Raw genomic sequence first — 18,560 nt, 5'->3', positions numbered from 1 at the left:
GGGTGCTCCTGAACTCCTGGTCTCAAGTCAGCCTCCTGCCTCAGTCTCCAAAAGTGCTGAGATTACAGATGTGAGCCACTGTGCCCAGCCCATCATAATGCATTCTAATACAACATGGAATTCAATAGTTGCAAATGGATCCCAATCTTGAAAAGCTAAACTCAAAGAGTAGAATTAGAATGGTGGTTGCCAGGTGCTGGAGACAGGCGGATATGGGGAGATGTTGGTCAAAGAATATAAACTTTCAGTTATAAAATACATTTTGGGGCCGGGTGTGGTGGCTCACACTTGTAATCCCAGCACTTTGGAAGGCTGAGGCAGGCAGATGACAAGGTCAAGAGATAGAGACCATTCTCGCCAACATGGTAAAACCCCATCTCTACTAAAAATACAAAAATGAGGTGGCCATGGTGGTGCACACCTGTAGTCCCAGCTACTTGGAAGGCTGAGGCAGGAGAATCACTTGAACCCGGGAGGTGGAGGTTGCAGTGAGCCAAGACTGTGCCACTGCAATCCAGCCTGGCGACAGAGCAAGACTCTGCCTCAAAAAAAAAAAATAAATAAATAAATAAAATAAAAGAAATTTGGAAATCTAAAGCACAGCACGGTGACTACAGTTAACGATACCTGAAATTTGTTAAGAGTATAGATCTTATGTGTTATCCCCACATACACACACAAGACAACTCTCCAAGGTAAGGTGATATGTAAGTTAATTTACCTTGTTTGTGATAATCATATCGTAATATACATATATAACAAATTATGACATAGTACATGCAAGATATATGTATAGTCAATTATAGCTCAACAAAGCTGGAAAAAATAGATCCTGAATGATATAAATACCAATATTGTCAAATTGCCATTTATCCATTAATTGCTTATATTAGCCACCTGCTGAAGCCCGAAACAAAATTAATTATCCCAGTCCCTTCTACTTGGTTGTTCCCTAACTAGTAATTGGATACTCTTTCAAGTCAAAATAACATGTTAAGTGGTTTTTCCAACAGACCACCCTTAAATAGCCAATACTTATTTGGTTCAACTCTCCCATGAGATTAGGTTAGAAATGCAATTCAAACTAAATTTGCCTTTGTGTAAAGACCAGTATTGCACACCGGAATTAAATCTGTGACTTTTCTCCCAAACTAGAGAAGCCTATAAGCTACTGCTTCTCAAACAGAGGCTTAATTTGAAGAAAGCAATTAAGCAGTTAGGATGTTAGATAATTTCTCAGCATCAAGTCAGCCTTGTAATTAATTATTTCAGGCTTAAATATGATCTTTTCATCTAACCAAGTAAACAATTTAGGTTTGGAAACATTACTATTACTTTTACTACTTAACAGAAAGCAGTTTAATAATAACTGGCATTAAAAAAAAAAATTGGGCCGGGTGCAGTGGTTTACACCTGTAATCCCAGCACTTTGGGAGGCCAAAGCGGGTGGATCACAAGGTCAAGATTTCGAAACCAGCCTGGCCAACATGGTGAAATGCCGTCTCTACTAAAAATACAAAAACTTGCCAGGTGTGGTGGTGTAATCTCAGCTACTTAGGAGGCTGAGGCAGAAGAACTGCTTGAACCTGGGAGGCAGAGGATGCAGTGAGCCAAGATCGGGCCACTGCACTCCAGCCTGGGTGGCAGAGCAAGACTCTGCCTTAGGGGGGGAAAAAAAAAAAGAAAAAAAAAAAAAAAATTGGCGGGTGGGGCGCAGTGGCTCACGCCTGTAATTCCAGCACTTTGGCAGGCCAACGTTGGCGGATCACGGAGCCAGGAGTTGGAGACCAGCCTGGCCAACATGGTGAAACCCCGTCTCTACGAAAAATACAAAAATTAGCTGGGAGTGGTGGTGCACGCCTGTAATCTCAGCTACTGGGGAGGCTGAGGCAGGAGAATAGCTTGAACCCAGGAGGCAGAAGTTGCAGTGAGCCGAGATCATGCCACTGCACTCCAGCCTGGGTGACAGAGCTAGACTTCATCTCAAAATAATGATAATAATAATAATAATGATAAAAATTTGTCAAGTTGCATCAAGTAATATACATACTTTCAAATCCTGTTCTTCTTCTACTTTTGGTGTTGTTTGTACTTTTATTTTCTCTGGAGATTCTTCTACTTCCACCTCTTTATCTGAATTCTCATCTGTTTTTTCTGAATTTTCAGCACCAATTGCTGTAAAAGAAAACATGTAAAATTAAACCAAAGTACCAATACTTATAGAGCACTATATACATCTTTCCCCATAGCAGATATCTGCAAATGATTATTAGTTCTTTCTCTCTTGCCTGTTTTACTTACTTGTTAAAACTCTTCAAACTTGTCAGCCTACTGTCTTTATAACCCAAAAACAATTCAGGGCCGGGCGTAGTGGCTCACGCCTGTAATCCCACCACTTTGGCATTTGGAGGTGGGCAGATTACAAGGTCAGGAGATCGAGACCATCCTGGCTAACACAGTTGAACCCTGTCTCTACTAAAAATACAAAAAATTAGCCGGACGTGGTGGCACGCGCCTATAGAATTGCTTGAACCTGAGCGGCGGAGGTTGCAGTGAGCCAAGATTGTGCCACTGCACTCCAGCCTGGGAGACAGAATAAGACTCCATCTCAAAAAATAAATAAAATAAAAATCCTTTATAATCAACTTTCTTAAAATACATCTATAAGTAAAATTTACTTTAGTCTATCAAATTACCCTGAAGTTTCTGCCTTCCCCTTCTCCTTAACACCTTTTCTAATTTCTCTTCCAGAATACCACTGCTTCAATTACTTACAATAGCTAGACAGCAAATCTGGGATATGTAAGAATTCTTTAACAAGTTGCAGGGTAAGGTGCTCAAAAGAGCAACATTATTAGCATTATAATTTCTTTTGGAGACAGACAGGGTCTCATTCTGTCGCCCAGGCTGGAGTGCAGTGGCATGATCTCAGCTCACTGCAGACTTGACCTCCTAGGCTCAACGGATCCTCCCACCTCAGCCTCCCAAGCAGCTGGGACTACAGGCAGGTGCCACCATGTCCAGCCAGTTTTTGTATTTTTAGTAGAGACGGGGTTTCACCATGTTGCCCAGGCTGGTCCCGAACTCTTGGTCTTATGCAATCCGCCTGCCTCAGCCTCCCAATGTGCTGGGATTATAGGCGTGAACCACTGTATCCAGGCTGCATCATTATTAGTAGTATTTTTTTGAGATGGAGTTTTGCTCTTGTTGCCCAGGCTGGAGTACAGTGGCATGATCTCAGCTCACTGCAACCTCTACCTCCCAGGTTCAAGTGATTCTCCAGACTCAGCCTCCCAAGTAACTGGGATTAAAAGCATGCACCACTAAGCCTGGCTAATTTTGTATTTTTAGTAGAGATAGGGTTTCACCATGTTAATCAGGCTAGTCTCGAACTCCTGACCGGTGACCGGCCCAGGTAGGTCTCTCAAAGTAGTGGCATTACAGGCATTAGCCACCACGCCCGGCCTGCATCATTTTCAAATCATCTGGTAATTTCCTTCCTAAACTGGTGAAGATCTACAGACATCTATATTGAACCCACCTATTTAGTTGGTGCTGATGTCTATTGGTAATGGGAATCTCCAAAAGAGAAGAGGTCTACCAACTTAAACAGAGCACACAATATGAACTCTTTTATCTTTGCTTCGTAACACCTATATACCCAAACTAATTCACACAGTCTAAATGACTGCCAGATAGGCCAGGCGCAGTGGCTCACGCCTGTAATCCCAACACTTTGGGAGGCTGAGGCAGGCGGATCACAAGGTCAGGAGATCAAGACCATCCTGGTTAACACGGTGAAACCCCGTCTCTACCAAAAACACAAAAAATTAGCTGGGCATGGTGGTGGGCGCCTGTAGCCCAAGTGACTTGGGAGGCTGAAGCAGGAGAATGGCATGAGCCCAGGAGGCGGAGGTTGCAGTAAGCCGAGATCGTGTCACTGTACTCCATCCTGGTGACAGAGCAAGACTCTGTCTCAAAAAATAAAAATAAATAAATAAATGAAATAAATGACTGCCAGTTTAAAAAGCCAAAAATGACCAGGCACGGTGCCTCACACCTGTAATCCCAGCACTTTGGGAGGCCAAGGCAGGTGGATCACCTGAGGTCAGTTCAAGACCAGCTTGACCAACGTGGTGAAACCCTGCCTCTACTAAAAAATACAACAAATTAGCTGGGTGTGGTGCTGGGCACCTGTAATACCCCAGCTACTCAGGAGGCCAAGGCAGGAGAATCGCTTGAACCTAGGAGATGGAGGTTGCAGTGAGCCGAGATTATACCACTGCAGTCCAGCCTGGGCAATAAGAGCAAAACTCCATCTAGAAAATAATAATAAAAAAAGCCCAAAATACCTCAAATGTGAGAGCTGTGACTTTGGTTAATCCTTCATCTTCAGGATTAGAAGTAAAAATGTGACTTTAAATGGCTTTTAATATTCTAAATGTTTTTTTTTTTTTTTTTTCTTTTCAGATGGAATCTTTGTTGCCCAGGCTGGAGAACAGTGGCGCTATCTCGGCTCACTGCAACCTCAACATCCTGGGTTCAAGCAATTCTCCTGCCTCAGCCTTCCAAGTAGCTGGGGCTTCAGGTGTTTGCCACCACGCCCAGCTGTTTTTTTTTTTTTTTTTTTTAGTAGAGACACGGTTTTGCCATGTTGGCCGGGCTGGTCTCCAACTCCTGGCCTTAAGTGATCTGTCCACCTCAGCCTCCCAAGCTGCTGGGATTACAGGTGTGAGGCACAGCACCTGGCTTTCTTTGTTTTTTTGAGGCATGGTCTTACTCTGTCGCCCAGGTGGGAGTATACTGGTGTGATCACAGTTCATTGCAGTCTTGACCTCCTCCAGTCTCATTTTTTGTTCTTCAGCAGACAAAGTCTTGCTATGTTGCCCAGTTTGGTCTCGAACTCCTGGACTCAAGTAATCCTCCTGCCTCAGCCTCCCAAAATGCTGGGATTAAAGATATGAGCCATTGCATCCAGCCTAAAACTTTTTATTAAGTCCTTAACCTTATAATAGCCTAGCTCTCCTTTTACCTGATCATTAATATTAATATTCCCTCTTTATTATCAAATTGTCTGAAACAAAATCTTCCCACTAATTCTATTAATTAATTTTTTTTTTTTTAAGATGGAGTCTCGCTCTGTTGCCCAGGCTGGAGTGCAGTGGCGCAATCTCCGTTCACTGCAAGCTCCGCCTCCCAGGTTCACGCCATTCTCCTGCCTCAGCCTCCCGAGTAGCTGGGACTACAGGCACCCACCACCACACCCGGCTAACTTTTTTGTATTTTTAGTAGAGATGGGGTTTCACCATGTTAGCCAGGATGGTCTCTATCTCCTGACCTCGTGATCCACCCACCTTGGCCTCCCAAAGTGCTGGGATTACAGGCGTGAGCCACCATGCCTAGCCCCATTTATTAATTTTTAATGCCATTGTATATTAAAAGTCTTCTATCTGGTGGCAGGTCCAAGAATTTAACAATTTTAAGGATAGCTAAAGACTAGAATGTTTTGGAGGGCAAGTACACAGGCTGTATGAAATTAGAATGCACATATCCCTTTGACCTAGCAATTTACCACTAGGAATCTTTACTGTTGTGAACTAAAATGTACATAAAATACATTCACCAGGATGTTACCACAGTATTATTTATTGTGAAACAGCATAACAAATGCATATAATATAAAGAATAAAATCAGCTCAGTGAGGTGGCACAAGCCTATAATTCCAGTACTTTGGGAGGGTGAGGGAAGAGCATCACTTGGGCCCACGAATTCAAAGCTGCATTATGATTATGTCAACTATATTCGGCCTGAGTGACAGAGTAAAATCCTGTCTCCTTTTTTTTTTTTTGAGATGGGAGTTTTGCTCTTGTTGCCCAGGCTGGAGTGCAATGGCGCGATCTCGGTTCACCACAACCTCCGCCTTCTGGGTTCAAGCGATTCTCCTGCCTCAGCCACCCGAGTAGCTGGGATTACAGGCATGCACCACCAGGCCCGTCTAGTTTTGTATTTTGTTTGTTTGTTTGTTTAGTAGAGACAGGGTTTCTCCAGGTTGGTCAGGCTGGTCTCAAACCCCCAGCCCCAGGTGATCTGCCCGCCTCAGTCTCCCAAAGTGCTTGGATTATAGGCGTGAGCCACGCCAAAATCCTGTCTCTTAAAAGAAACAAAAATTCAAGTAAATAGGTCAGGCGTGGTGTCTCACGCCTGTAATCCCAGCACCTTGGGAGGCAGAGACAGGTGGATCACCTGAGGTCAGGAGTTCAAGATCAGCCTGGCCAACACGGTGAAAGCCCTTCTCTACTAAAAATACAAAAATTAGCTGGGCATGGTGGCACGCACCTGTAATCCCAGCTACTCGGGAGGCTGAGATAGGAGAATTGCTTGCACCCAGGAGGCGGAGGTTGCAGTGAGCCACGATTGTGACACTGCAGTCCGGCCTGGGTGACAGAGTGAGACTCCGTCTAAAAAAAAAAAAAAAGTATAACATGGCTTATTAAAATATCAAAATATTAATATGTTACTATTGAGTCTTCCCAGGCTTCTCTGCCATCACAGCCACACCAGACATGACCTCTACCCTCATGGTGTCAGTCATTACATTCCTTTAGCTTCCTCATGGACAGATCTTTGAGCACAATATACATATATATTTATTTTTTTTTTCCTGAGACAGAGTCTCACTCTGTCGCCTAGGCTGAAGTGCAGTGGCACAAACTCTGCTCACTGCAACTTCCGCCTCCTGGGTTCAGGTGATTCTCCTGTGTCAGTCTCCCAAGTAGCTGTGATTACAGGCGAGCACGACCAGGTCCAGATAATTTTGTATTTTTAGTAGAGATGGGGTTTCACCATGTTGGCCAGGCTGGTCTCAAAATCCTGACCTCAAGTTATTTGCCTGCCTTGGCCTCCCAAAGTGCTGGGATTACAGGTGTGAACCAGCCAAAGCACAATATTTTTGCTTATTCCTGCATTTATATACATAGAATATTAACATATGCATTCTTCCACGGCTTTTTTTGTTCAACATAACTGTTTTTCACTCCTTTTTTTTGAGACAGAGTCTTGCTCTATCACCCAGGCTGGAGTGCCGTGGCACAATCTCGGCTCACTGCAAGCTCCGCCTCCTGGGTGCAAGCAATTCTCCTATCTCAGCCTCCCGAGTAACTGGGATTACAGGTGCGTGCCACCATGCCCAGCTAATTTTTGTATTTTTAGTAGAGAAGGGGTTTCACCGTGTTGGCCAGGATGGTCTCGATCTCCTGACCTTATGATCTGCCTGCCTCGGCCTCCCAAAGTGTTGAGATTACAGGCGTGAGCCACCGCACCCAGCACCATTTTTTTTTCTTTTTGAGACGGAGTCTCATTCTATTGCTCAGGCTGGAGTGTGGTGGCGCCATCTCGGCTCACCACAACCTCCGCCTCCCCAGTTCAAGCGATTCTCCTACCTCAGTCTCCCAAGTAGCTGGGATTACAGGCATGTGCCACCACGCTCAGCCTATTTTGTAGTTTTGGTAGAGACAGAGTCTCACCATGTCTCACCATATTGGACAGGCTGGTCTTGAACTCCTGACCTCAGGTGATCCACCTACCATGGCCTGCCAAAGTGCTGGGATTACAGGCGTGAGTCACCACAAGCCAGTCTTTTTTTTGTTTTTCTTTTGAGGCAGGGTCTTGCTCTGTCACCCAGGATGGAGTATAGTGGTGTAACCATAGCTCACTGCAGCCTCAAACTCCTGGGTTCAAGCTATCTTCCTCCCTCAACATCATGAGTACTGGGATTATATGCGTGTGCCATCACACTGGCTAATTTTTAAAAAACATTTTAGAGATGGTGTCTTGCTATATTGTCCAGGCTGGTCTTGACTCCTGGCCTCAAATGATCTTCCTGCTTTGCCCTCCGAAAGTAAATATTATTGTTTCTATGATTAAGCCACATGGATGCACATAACTACGGTACGTTCCTTTTGTCACTGCTGCTTAGTAGTCCTTTCTAAGAATATACCACAAGGCTGGGCACGGTGGCTCACGCCTATAATCCCAGCACTTTGGGAGGCCAAGGGGGGTGGATCACAAGGTCAGGAGTTCCAGAAGAGTCTGGCCAAGATGGTGAAACCCCATCTCTACTAAAAATACAAAAATCAGCCAGGCGTGTGTAATCCCAGCTACTAGGGAGGCTGAGGCCGGAGAATCGCTTTAACTTGGAGGGTGGAGGCTGCAGTGAGCCGAGATCATGCCACTGCACTCCAGTCTGGGTGACAGAGTAAGACTCCGTCTCAAAAAAATACAAAAAATTAAAAAAAATAAAGAATGCACCACAATTTATCTATGATACCTCTGATGGACATCTGAGTGCCCTATAGGGGTTTTTTTCATAGTACAAATGCAACAATTTTTTTTAGTGAAACATGGACACAATTTAAATGTCCATCAATAGTGGGCAGAGTTAAATACACATATCTACACCACTCAGTTTTAACCAATGAACGACAATTTTTAAGGCACGTTGTTAAGTGAAAACTGTATGTTGCCTAACAATCTATATGCTCTCATATATGGTAAAATATACATATGTACACATAAACACACTCATACATACCTAACTGTAAACGTATATAAAGAACATTGTCTGGAAGGACACATGTATATAAAGGACACAGAAAACAGCCCGGTGCAGTAGCTCACACCTGTAATCCTATTGCTCTGGGAGGCCAAGGTGGGCAGATCACCTGAGGTCAGGAGTTTGAGACCAGCCTGGCCAGCATGGTGAAACCCCATCTCTATTAACAACACAAAAACTAGCTGGGCATGGTAGTATGTGCCTGTAATCCCAGCTACTTGAGAGGCTGAGGCAGAGAACTGCGTGACCCCGGGAGGTGGAGGTAGCAGTAAGCAAGAGATCGTACCACTGCACTCCGGGCTGGGGGACAGAGCAAGACTCGTCTCCAAAAAAAAAAGGACCACAGGGGTAGGGAGTGAGAATAATGAAAAGATAAAGAGGATTTACAGATTTTTCCTTTATGTTCTTCCGCACTGCCAACTGAAAAGAAAAAATTCAGGCTAGGGGTGGTGGCTCATGCCTGTAATCCCAGCACCTTGGGAGACCAAGGTGGGCAGGTCACCTGAGGTCAGGAGTTCGAGACCAGCCTTGCCAACAAGGCGAAACCCCATCTCTACTGAAAAATACAAAAATTAGCCGGGCATAGTGGCAGGCGCCTGTAATCCCAGCTACTCAGGGGGCTTAGGCAGCAGAATCACTTGAACCCAGGAGGCAGAGGTTGCAGTGAGCCAGGACTGCACCATTGCACTCCAGCCTGGGCAACAAGAGTGAAACTGTCTCAAAAAATATAAATAAAAAGGAAAAAAATTCAAACAAGGATGTCTGCCTTTATTTATCTCCGTTTTTTTTTTTTTTTTTTTGGTTCTTTGTTCCTTTTTAAAAAAAAAAAAGAAATAGGGGTCTTGCTAGGATCCAGGGATCCTTCTGCCTCAGCTTCCTGTGACACAGCATTGGGCTGTTTTTGAACCATGATCCATAAAAGTATTTTCTTCTAGGTGTACTCAACTAAGGTTTGGGGTCCTTATCTTACTGCTAACTTTCCACTACAGAATTAGGGCCACAGCTGAAAGTGGTGGCTCACACCTGTAATCTCAGCACTTTGGGAGGTCGGCAGATCAACTGAGATCAGGAGCTCGAGACCAGCCTGGCCAACATGACGAAACTCCGTCTCTACTAAAAATACAAAAAATAGCCAGGCGCGGTGGCAGGCACCTATAATCCAGCTACTCAGGAGGCTGAGGTAAGAGAATTGCTTGAATCTGGGAGGCAGAGGTTGCAGTGAGCCAAGATCACGCCTTTGTACTCCAGCCTGGGCGACAGAGCGAGACCTCTGTCTCAAAAAGGAAAAAAAAAAAAAAAGAATGAATTAGGGTCAAATGAAGATTAAAATATTAGCTTTATCCACAGATTTCTGAAAATAGATTAAAAAATGCAGCAGGATCTCTTATCATGAATGAAGGGTAAGGTCCTCATTACCCTGAGGACCAACTTGGGTCCTCACGACACAATCAAACTCTCTACTCACCCACACAGAGGCTGGGCAATGTAGACAGAGAGAAGAAATGGGACTGGGTTCTGAATACACCACCACCCAGTGGATGTCAGCCTCTCAGGTTCTCACTCCTCTACTAGAGAATAGATCTGGAAAAGGTAGAGAAGTGGATGGAAGCTTCCTTCCCAGCACTTCTCCCAAAGAGTAAAAGTACAATCTCCTGTTTTGCTGAAGAGGAAACAAAAAAAGGAAGAGTTTCCTTCCCCTCTACATCTTTCAACTCTAAAGTTTAATGCGAAGCACAAATTACCAGTTTCTCCATTTTCTGGAGTATCTCGTCCAGTTTTACTAGAACTCCTGCTGGTAGATTCTGGACTGGTAGCTCGAACAAACATCTTCCATTTTCCTCTTTTAGACATAAGCCTACGCATTCCATCTTGAGATGCTGGCTGGCTGATATCAGAACGTGGACTAGACCCTGACACACTACCATCTCCTTCCTCCAAGGCTCGCAACTCTGCCTACAAAGAACATGACAATTAAGTTAGTTATCTGCTTATTAATATGTCTAATCAGAATAATAGCCATGACTATGTTGTTCAAATTTAAATCCTTTGAGAACGGAAAGCATTTTTTTTGGAGACAGGATCTCCCTGTTGCCCAGGTTGGAGTGCAGTGGCATGATCATGGCTCACTGCAGCTTCAACCTCCTCTGCTCAAGCAATCCTCCCACCTCACCCTTCCAAGTAGCTGGGACTACAGGCACATGTCATTACACGTGGTTTTTTTTTTTTTTTTTCCCCTTATAAGAGATGGTATCTGGATATGCTGCTCACATTGGTCTCAATTTCTGGGCTCAAGTGATCTCCTGCTCAGCCTCTCAAAGTCCTGGGATTATAGGCATGAGCCACTGCACTCGGCCTACTCACTCTATTTTTATTTTTTAATTTTGCCAATTTTTTTGTGGGTACATAGTAAGTGTATATATTTATGGGATACATGAGATGTTTTGACACAGGTATGCCATGTGAAATAAGCACATTATGGAGAATGGAAAAACTATCCCCTCAAGCATTTATCCTTTGAGTTACAAATAATCCAACTCCATTCTTTAAAGTTATTTTAAAATATACAGTTACTATTGACTACAGTCAACCTACTGTGCTATCAAATAGTAGGTCTTATTCATTCTTTCTATTTTTTTCTGGTACCCATTTGTATAAGTCTGAGCAATGTCAAGACTCTATTGATTATCGACTACCTGTTGCAGGAAGTCAGGGACCTCAAACAGAGGGACTGGCTGGAGCCTTGGCAGAGGAACATAAATTGTGAAGATTTCATTTTAATATGGACATTTATCAGTTCCCAAATAATACTTTTATAATTTCTTATGCCTGTCTTACTTTAATCTCTTAATCCTGTTATCTTCTTAAATTGAGGACATATGTTGCCTCAGGACCACTGTGATAACTGTGTTAACTGTACACATTGATTGTAAAACGTGTGTTTGAACAACATGAAATCAGTGCACCTTGAAAAAGAACAGAATAACAGTGATTTTTAGGGAACAAGGGAAGACAATCATAAGGTCTGACTGCCTGTGGGGTCAGGCAAAAACAGCCATATTTTTCTTCTTGCAGAGAGCCTATAAACAGATGTGCGAGTAGGGAAGATATTGCAAAATTCTTTTCCTAGCAAGGAATATTAATATTAATACCATGGGGGAGGAATGCATTCCTGGGGGGAGGTCTATAAACTGCCGCCCTGGGAATGTTTGTCCTATGCGGTTGAGATAAGGACTGAGATACACCCTGGTCTCCTGCAGTACCTTCAGGCTTATTAGGGTGGGGAAAAACCCAGCCCTGGTAAATTTGTGGTCAGACAGGTTCTCTGCTCTCCAACACTGTTTTCTGTTAACATGTTTATCAAGACAATACATGCACCGCTGAACATAGACCCTTATCAGTAGGTCTCCTTTTTGCCCTCGAAGCATGTGATCTACTCCCTGTTCTTATACCCTCTCCCCCCTTTTGAAACCCTTAATAAAAAACTTGCTGGTTTGAGGCTCAGGTGGGCATCATGGTCCTACTGATATGTGATGTCACCCCCGGCGGCCCAGCTGTAAAATTCCTCTCTTTGTACTCTTTCTCTTTATTTCTCAGAAGGCTGACACTTATGGAAAATAGAAAGAACCTATGTTGAAATACTGGGGGCGAGTTCCCCCGATAACCCAAAAGCATCATCAAGGACCAAAAAACCTACAACTCTGTAGTTTAAAGTTTTTGCTGCATAACTTTCAACATACCTACATGATGGGATAAGAAAAACAAAATCCCAATAATGGTTTGTAAATCAAGCACAATGATCCCTGTAGAGTAGTACTGAGGAAAAAACATACTACAAGTAACTTTCAAAAGCTTACTTTTTTCCTTTCCAAAACTAGCTCCAGTTCAAGGGTATCTTGTTCCTCTTCCTCCTCGCTTTCTCCAGATTGGACAACACTGCAAAGATCCTCCTGAGAAGGGTCTTCTATATTGTCCAACATAATTTCCTGTGGCTTTACTATTGTTGTTGCTTCTTCTACTGTTGTACTTGTTTCTTTTACTTCTGTATCTGGCTCTTCTTTACAAATTACTTTTCTTCTCCATCTCTCTTCTTCTTCTTTTATTCCCTCAGGCAATAAAGGAGCAAGTAGCGATGCTGCCACCCCTTTCTTCTCCTCCTCACTATTTGAGAGAGCCTGAATTCCTTCATTTACTTCCTATAGAGAACAAAATAATTTAGTTTCATGTAATTCTGAAACAAATCTCACCTGCACACACATTCAGTTGTTCATATTAACTGTTTTCAGTAGCTGAATACCCAAAGTAAACCCCCCCCTTTTTATTTTTGAGATGGAATCTTGCACTGTCACCTGGGCTGGAGTGCAGTGGCACACTCCTGGCTCACTGCAACCTCTGCCTGCTGGGTTCAAGCTATTCTCCTGCCTTAGCCTCCCGAGTAGCTGGGATTACAGGCACCCACCACCACGCCCAGCTAATTTTTTGTATTTTTAGTAGAGATGGCGTTTCACCATGTTGGCCAGGCTGGTCTTGAACTAATGACCTTGTGATTCGCCCACCTCAGCCTCCCAAAGCGCTGGGATTACAGGCGTGAGCCACCACGCCCGGCCAAAACCACTTACTCCCAACAGGTGAGTATATATTTATACTATTACATTATTACTTTAGACAGACACTGATTGAATTAGAGCCTAGTTCTAGGTAGGATTCAAATATATCCTCTCTGCTATTCTCAGAATGTCAAAAGATAGACTAGTAGTAAGCAGAGGTAGATTTAAGATCAGTATCTTGTCAGCTCATAACATGACCGGGTAAATCTTTTTTTTTTTTTTTTTTTTTTTAGACGGAGTCTCGCTCTGTCGCCCAGGCTGGAGTGCAGTGGCACAATCTCGGCTCACTGCAAGCTCCGCCTCCTGGGTTCACGCCATTCTCCTGCCTCAGCCTCCCGAGTAGCTGGGACTACAGGCACCCACCACCGCGCCCTGCTAATTTTTTCTATTTTTAGTAGAGACGGGGTTTCACCATGGTCTCGATCTCCTGACCTTGTGATCCGCCTGCCTTGGCCTCCCAAAGTGCTGGGATTACAGGCGTGAGCCACCGCGCCCAGCCTTCTTTTTTTTTTTGAGACGGAGTCTCGCTCTGTCACCCAGGCTGGAGTGCAGTGGCACAATCTCGGCTCACTGCAAGCTCTGCCTCCCGGGTTTACGCCATTCTCCTGCCTCAGCCTCCCGAGTAGCTGGGACTATAGGCACCCGCCACCTCGCCCAGCTAGTTTTTTGTATTTTTTAGTAGAGATGGGGTTTCACCGTGTTAGCTAGGATGGTCTCGATCTCCTGACCTCGTGATCCGCCCGTCTCGGCCTCCCAAAATGCTGGGATTACAGGCTTGAGCCACCGCGCCTGGCCGACTGGGTAAATCTTTACCTTCTTCTGTATGATGAGAATTTTGTTTTGAGACAGTCTCACTCTGTTGCGCAGAACTGCAGTATCATGATCTCAAGTCACTGCAACCTCTGCCTCCCAGGTTCCGGTGACTCCCTGCCTCTCAGACTCCCAAGTAGCTAAGATTACAGGGATGCACAGCCACATCCAGCTAATTTTTGTTTATGTTTCTGTTTTTGAGACGGACTCTTGTTCTTGTTGCCCAGGCTGGAATGCAAAGCATGATGTTGGCTCACTGCAACTTCCGCCTCCCCAGTTCAAGCAATTTCGCTGCCTCAGCCTCCCGAGCAGCTGGGATTACAGGCGAGAGCCACCAAGCCTGGCTAATTTTTTTTTTGTATTTTTAGTAGACACGGGGTTTTACCATGTTAGCCAGGCTGGTCTCGAACTCCTGCCTTCCGGTGACCCGCCCACCGTGGCCTCCCAAAGTGCTGGGATTACAGGCATGAGCCATCACACCAGGTCCAATTTTTTGTATTTTTAGTAGAGACAGGGTTTTACCAGGTTGGCCAGGTTGGTCTCGAACTCCTGACCTCAGGTGATCTGCCCACCTCAGCCTCCCAAAGTGCTGGGATTACAGGCATAAGCCACCATGCCCAGCCTGATAAGAAAATTTAGTAAGTATGCCATGAAGGTGATTTAGACTAAAGTGAACAATTCCTGGGCCGAGCGCAGTGGCTCATGCCTGTAATCCCAGCACTTTGGGAGGCCAAGGCAGAAGCATCACTTGAGCTCAGAGTTTGAGACCTGTCTGGCCAACATGGTGACACCTCATCTCTAAAAAAAAAAAAAGTCAGGCATGGTGGTGCACACCTGTAGTCCCAGCTACTCAGGAGGCTGAGGCAGGACTGCTTGAGCTCAGGAGAGTAAATCTGCAGTGAGCCATGATCATGCCACCATACTCCAGCCTAGGGCACAGAGTCAGATCCTGTTTTAAAAATAAGTAAATAGAAAGGGCAGTGGCTTGAGCCTGTAATCCCAGCACTTTGGGAGTCTGAGGCAGGTGGATCACTTGAGGTCAGGAGTTCAAGAGCAGCCTGACCAACTGGTGAAACCTCATCTCTACTAAAAAAAAATAGAAAAATTAGTCAGGCGCTGTGCCGGGCACCTGTAATCCAAGCTACTCAGGAGGTTGAGGCAGAATTGCTTGAAACTGGGAGGTGGAGGATGCAATGAGCTGAAATCACGCCACTCCCCTCCAGCCTGTGTAACCAAGCAAGACACTGTCTCAAAATTTAAAAAAAATTAAAATTAAAATATATTTTGAGGCAAAAAAGTCTTTAAAATTGAAGATAAATTGGAATTCAATATACACTCCCTAAGGAATACCACTTACTTTTCTTACTAATTAGGCTATAGAAATGCTCAAGTTTCACTAATATAGTATATCCGTTACCGAAAAATCCAAGATCTGAAACGGAGCACTGACATGACGATCAAAGGAAATGCTCATTGGAGCATCTTAGATTTCACATTTTCAGATTAAGAATATGCAACTAGTAAGTATAATGCAAATATTTCAGAATTCAAAAAAATCCAAAATCTAAATTATCTCCGATCCCAGGCATTTCAATTAAGAAATACTCAACCTGTAGTAGTTTTAAATTTAAAGTAGTTATCTTTTTATTTTTAAAATGTCTTATATATGGAATCCCAAAAATAATAGAATGATTCTACGTGAAGTCCCTGACTGGACCGCTGCTCCCGCGTCCTTTGCAATGATCCAAGAGGCCTCTGTGATACCCTAAAGCTCAAAGAAAAAGTGAAGTGGGCTGGGTACAGTGGCTCACGCCTGTAATCTCAGCACATTGGGAGGCCGAGGCAGGCAGATTACCTGAGGTCAGGAGTTCGAGACCAGCCTGACCAACATGGTGAAACCCTGTCTCTAATAAAAACACAAAAATTAGCCAAGGATGGTGGCAGGCACCTGTAATCTCAGCTACTCAGAAGGCTGAGGCAGGAGAATCGCTTCTTGAGCCCGAGAGGCGGAGGTTGCAGTGAGCCGAGATGGAACTTGGCACTCGGCCTGGGCGACAGAGCGAGACTCCGTATCAAAAAATAAAATAAAATAAAATGCCAGGTGCAGTGGCTCAAGCCCGAAATCCCAGCACTTTGGGAGGCCAAGGTGGGCGGATCACGAGGTCAGGAGATCAAGACTATCCTGGCTAACACGGTGAAACCCCGTTTCTACTAAAAATACAAAAAATTAGCCAGGTATGGTGGTGGGTGCCTGCAGTCCCAGCAACTCAGAAGGCTGAGGCAGGAGAATGGGGTGAACTCGGGAGGCAGAGCTTGCAGTCAGCCAAGATCACACCACTGCACTTCAGCCTGGGTGACAGGGCAAGACTCTGTCTCAAAAAAAAAAAAAAAGAAAACAGAAAAGAAAAAGTGAACTGAGTAACTGCTATAAAGGCTACATAATACGCAGAAACAAAGTGAAACAAAGTGAAAGCTTATGTCCTATTTCACATGTATGACACAAAATATTAAGAGAAGGCTTCCATTCCTGTGCTCAGAGTAATGATTATTAGATCTGAAAATAAACAAATAAGTTTCAATACTGACCTTTTTAACTTCTCGCTTGGCTATGACTGGTCCACTTTTACTACTGGAAACAGAAATCGTTTTCTCCTTAGAATATATGTCTGTATTTACCACAAAACTAGTTTCAGCACCTGGCACAGAACTAAAAAAATATATACTTAGCAAGAGAAATACAAGACACATACTAACAGCAAAAGATAAGACTTCAATTTCCTTCTAGGCAATTTCATTTTAAAATTAATTCTTACCTGGGCTGGTAATGCTGTAATCCCTGTACCTGGGTGGCAAGATACTGGGGTAACTCCCAAGTCACTTCATTTGTTTGTGTATTCCAATAGTAATAACATCCTGTGTTCTCATCCCAGACTTCCTGCCAATCTCCCATCTCAATTCCGACTAGAAGAAAATAAAACAAATTTTAAGCACAAATCCCCCTATAATTCTGGCTTACATATAAGCTCAAAAGCCACAATCACCTAACAGTTTCTCAAAACTTTGCACTGTTAACATTTTGGGCAGACAGGTCTTTGTTGTGGGGGCCAATCCTATGTGCAGGCCAGCACCCCTGGCCTCCGCCCACCAGAAACAGCAGCACTCCCGTCCACCCTGCCTCCTACATTGTGACAATAAAAAATATTAACAGACATTGTCAAATATCCCCTAGGGGCACCCCCCAACACCGGTTGAGAACCACTGGCCTAACACCAAGAATTATTTTCTTAATACCTACCATTTAGAGTCACCTTTGAACACAGTTTTTTTTGTTTTTTTTTTAAAAAGTTTGGCTGGATGCAGTGGCTTAGGCCTGTAATCCCAGCATTTGGGAGGCCAAGGTGGGCAGATCACCTAAGGTCAGGAGTTTGAGACCAGCCTGACCAACATGGAGAAACCCTGTCTCTACTAAAAATACAAAATTTAACTGGGCATGGTGGTGCATGCCTGTAATCCCAGCTACTCGGGAGGCTGAGGCAGAAGAATCACTTGAACTGGGGAGGCAGAGGCTGTGATGAGCCAAGATCGCACCACTGCACTCCAGCCTGGGCAACAAGAGCAAGACTCCGTCTCTAAATAAATAAACAAACAGAAAAAAGCAGTTTGCTGGTCCAAAAATTTACCTAAAATACTTTGAATATCATGGCTTTTCTTATTACCCGGCAAGGATAAGGAATTACTTTTTAAAAGATAAAAATTACATCCTGCCAGGCGCGGTGGCTCACGCCTGTAATACCAGCACTTTGGGAGGCCGAGGCAGGTGGATCACCTGAGGTCGGAAGTTCAAGACCAGCCTGACCAACACAGAGAAACCCCGTCTCTACTAAAAATACAAAATTAGCTGGGGTGGTGGCACATGCCTGTAATCCCAGCTACTCGGGAGGATGAGGCAGGAGAATCGCTTGAACCCGGGAGGCAGAGGTTGCGGTGAGCCGAGATCGTGCCATTGCACTCCAGCCTGGGCAAAAAGAGTGAAATTCTGTCTCAAAAAAAAAAAATTACATCCTACAAGTTTTCAGAGCCGACTATCCTACCTACCATCTTCGACATGCTTTATTTAAAAAGACAGAGGTTGGGCGTGGTGGCTCAAACCTGTAATCCCAGCACTTTGGGAGACCGAGGCAGGTGGATCACCCAAGATCAGGAGTTTGAGACCAACTTTGCCAACATGGTGAAACTCCGTCTCTACTAAAAATACAAAACATCTGCTGGGTGTAGTGGTACGTGCCTGTAATCCCAGCTACTCGGGAGACTGAGGCAGAAGAATCACTTGAACCTGGGAGGCGGAGGTTGCAGTGAGCCAAGATTGCATCACTGCACTCCAGCCTGGGTAACAACGGTGAAACTCAGTCTCAAAAAAAATAAAATAAAATAAAATAAAAGAATCCTAAAGTCTAAAGTTAAAGCCTCTGGGCTTTCATCTTTAGAAAACTGAATGCCAGCCGGGAGTGGTGGCTCACACCTGTAATCCAAGGAC

At 44.3% G+C, this 18,560-nt stretch overlaps 1 protein-coding gene across 3 annotated transcripts in view; it reads right to left on the bottom strand.

Moving 5' to 3' along the window:
- Positions 1–18,560, bottom strand: part of FNBP4 (formin binding protein 4) — a 53,588-nt gene that overhangs the window by 18,032 nt on the left and 16,996 nt on the right. For all 3 annotated transcript variants that reach the window (XM_050759136.1, XM_050759133.1, XM_050759135.1), the window contains 5 exons: positions 16,840–16,987; positions 16,613–16,733; positions 12,467–12,805; positions 10,355–10,565; positions 2,051–2,175 (listed from right to left, as the gene is read on the bottom strand). In XM_050759136.1, coding sequence (XP_050615093.1) covers positions 2,051–2,175; positions 10,355–10,565; positions 12,467–12,805; positions 16,613–16,733; positions 16,840–16,987 — 944 coding nt within the window. The remainder of the gene's footprint in view (positions 1–2,050; positions 2,176–10,354; positions 10,566–12,466; positions 12,806–16,612; positions 16,734–16,839; positions 16,988–18,560) is intronic.

Source organism: Macaca thibetana, chromosome 14 (assembly GCF_024542745.1).
Source record: "Macaca thibetana thibetana isolate TM-01 chromosome 14, ASM2454274v1, whole genome shotgun sequence".
Classification (NCBI taxonomy): domain Eukaryota; kingdom Metazoa; phylum Chordata; class Mammalia; order Primates; family Cercopithecidae; genus Macaca; species Macaca thibetana.
The sequence above is the reverse complement of the archived record's forward strand: the minus strand, read 5'-3'. Positions and strand labels throughout refer to the sequence as shown.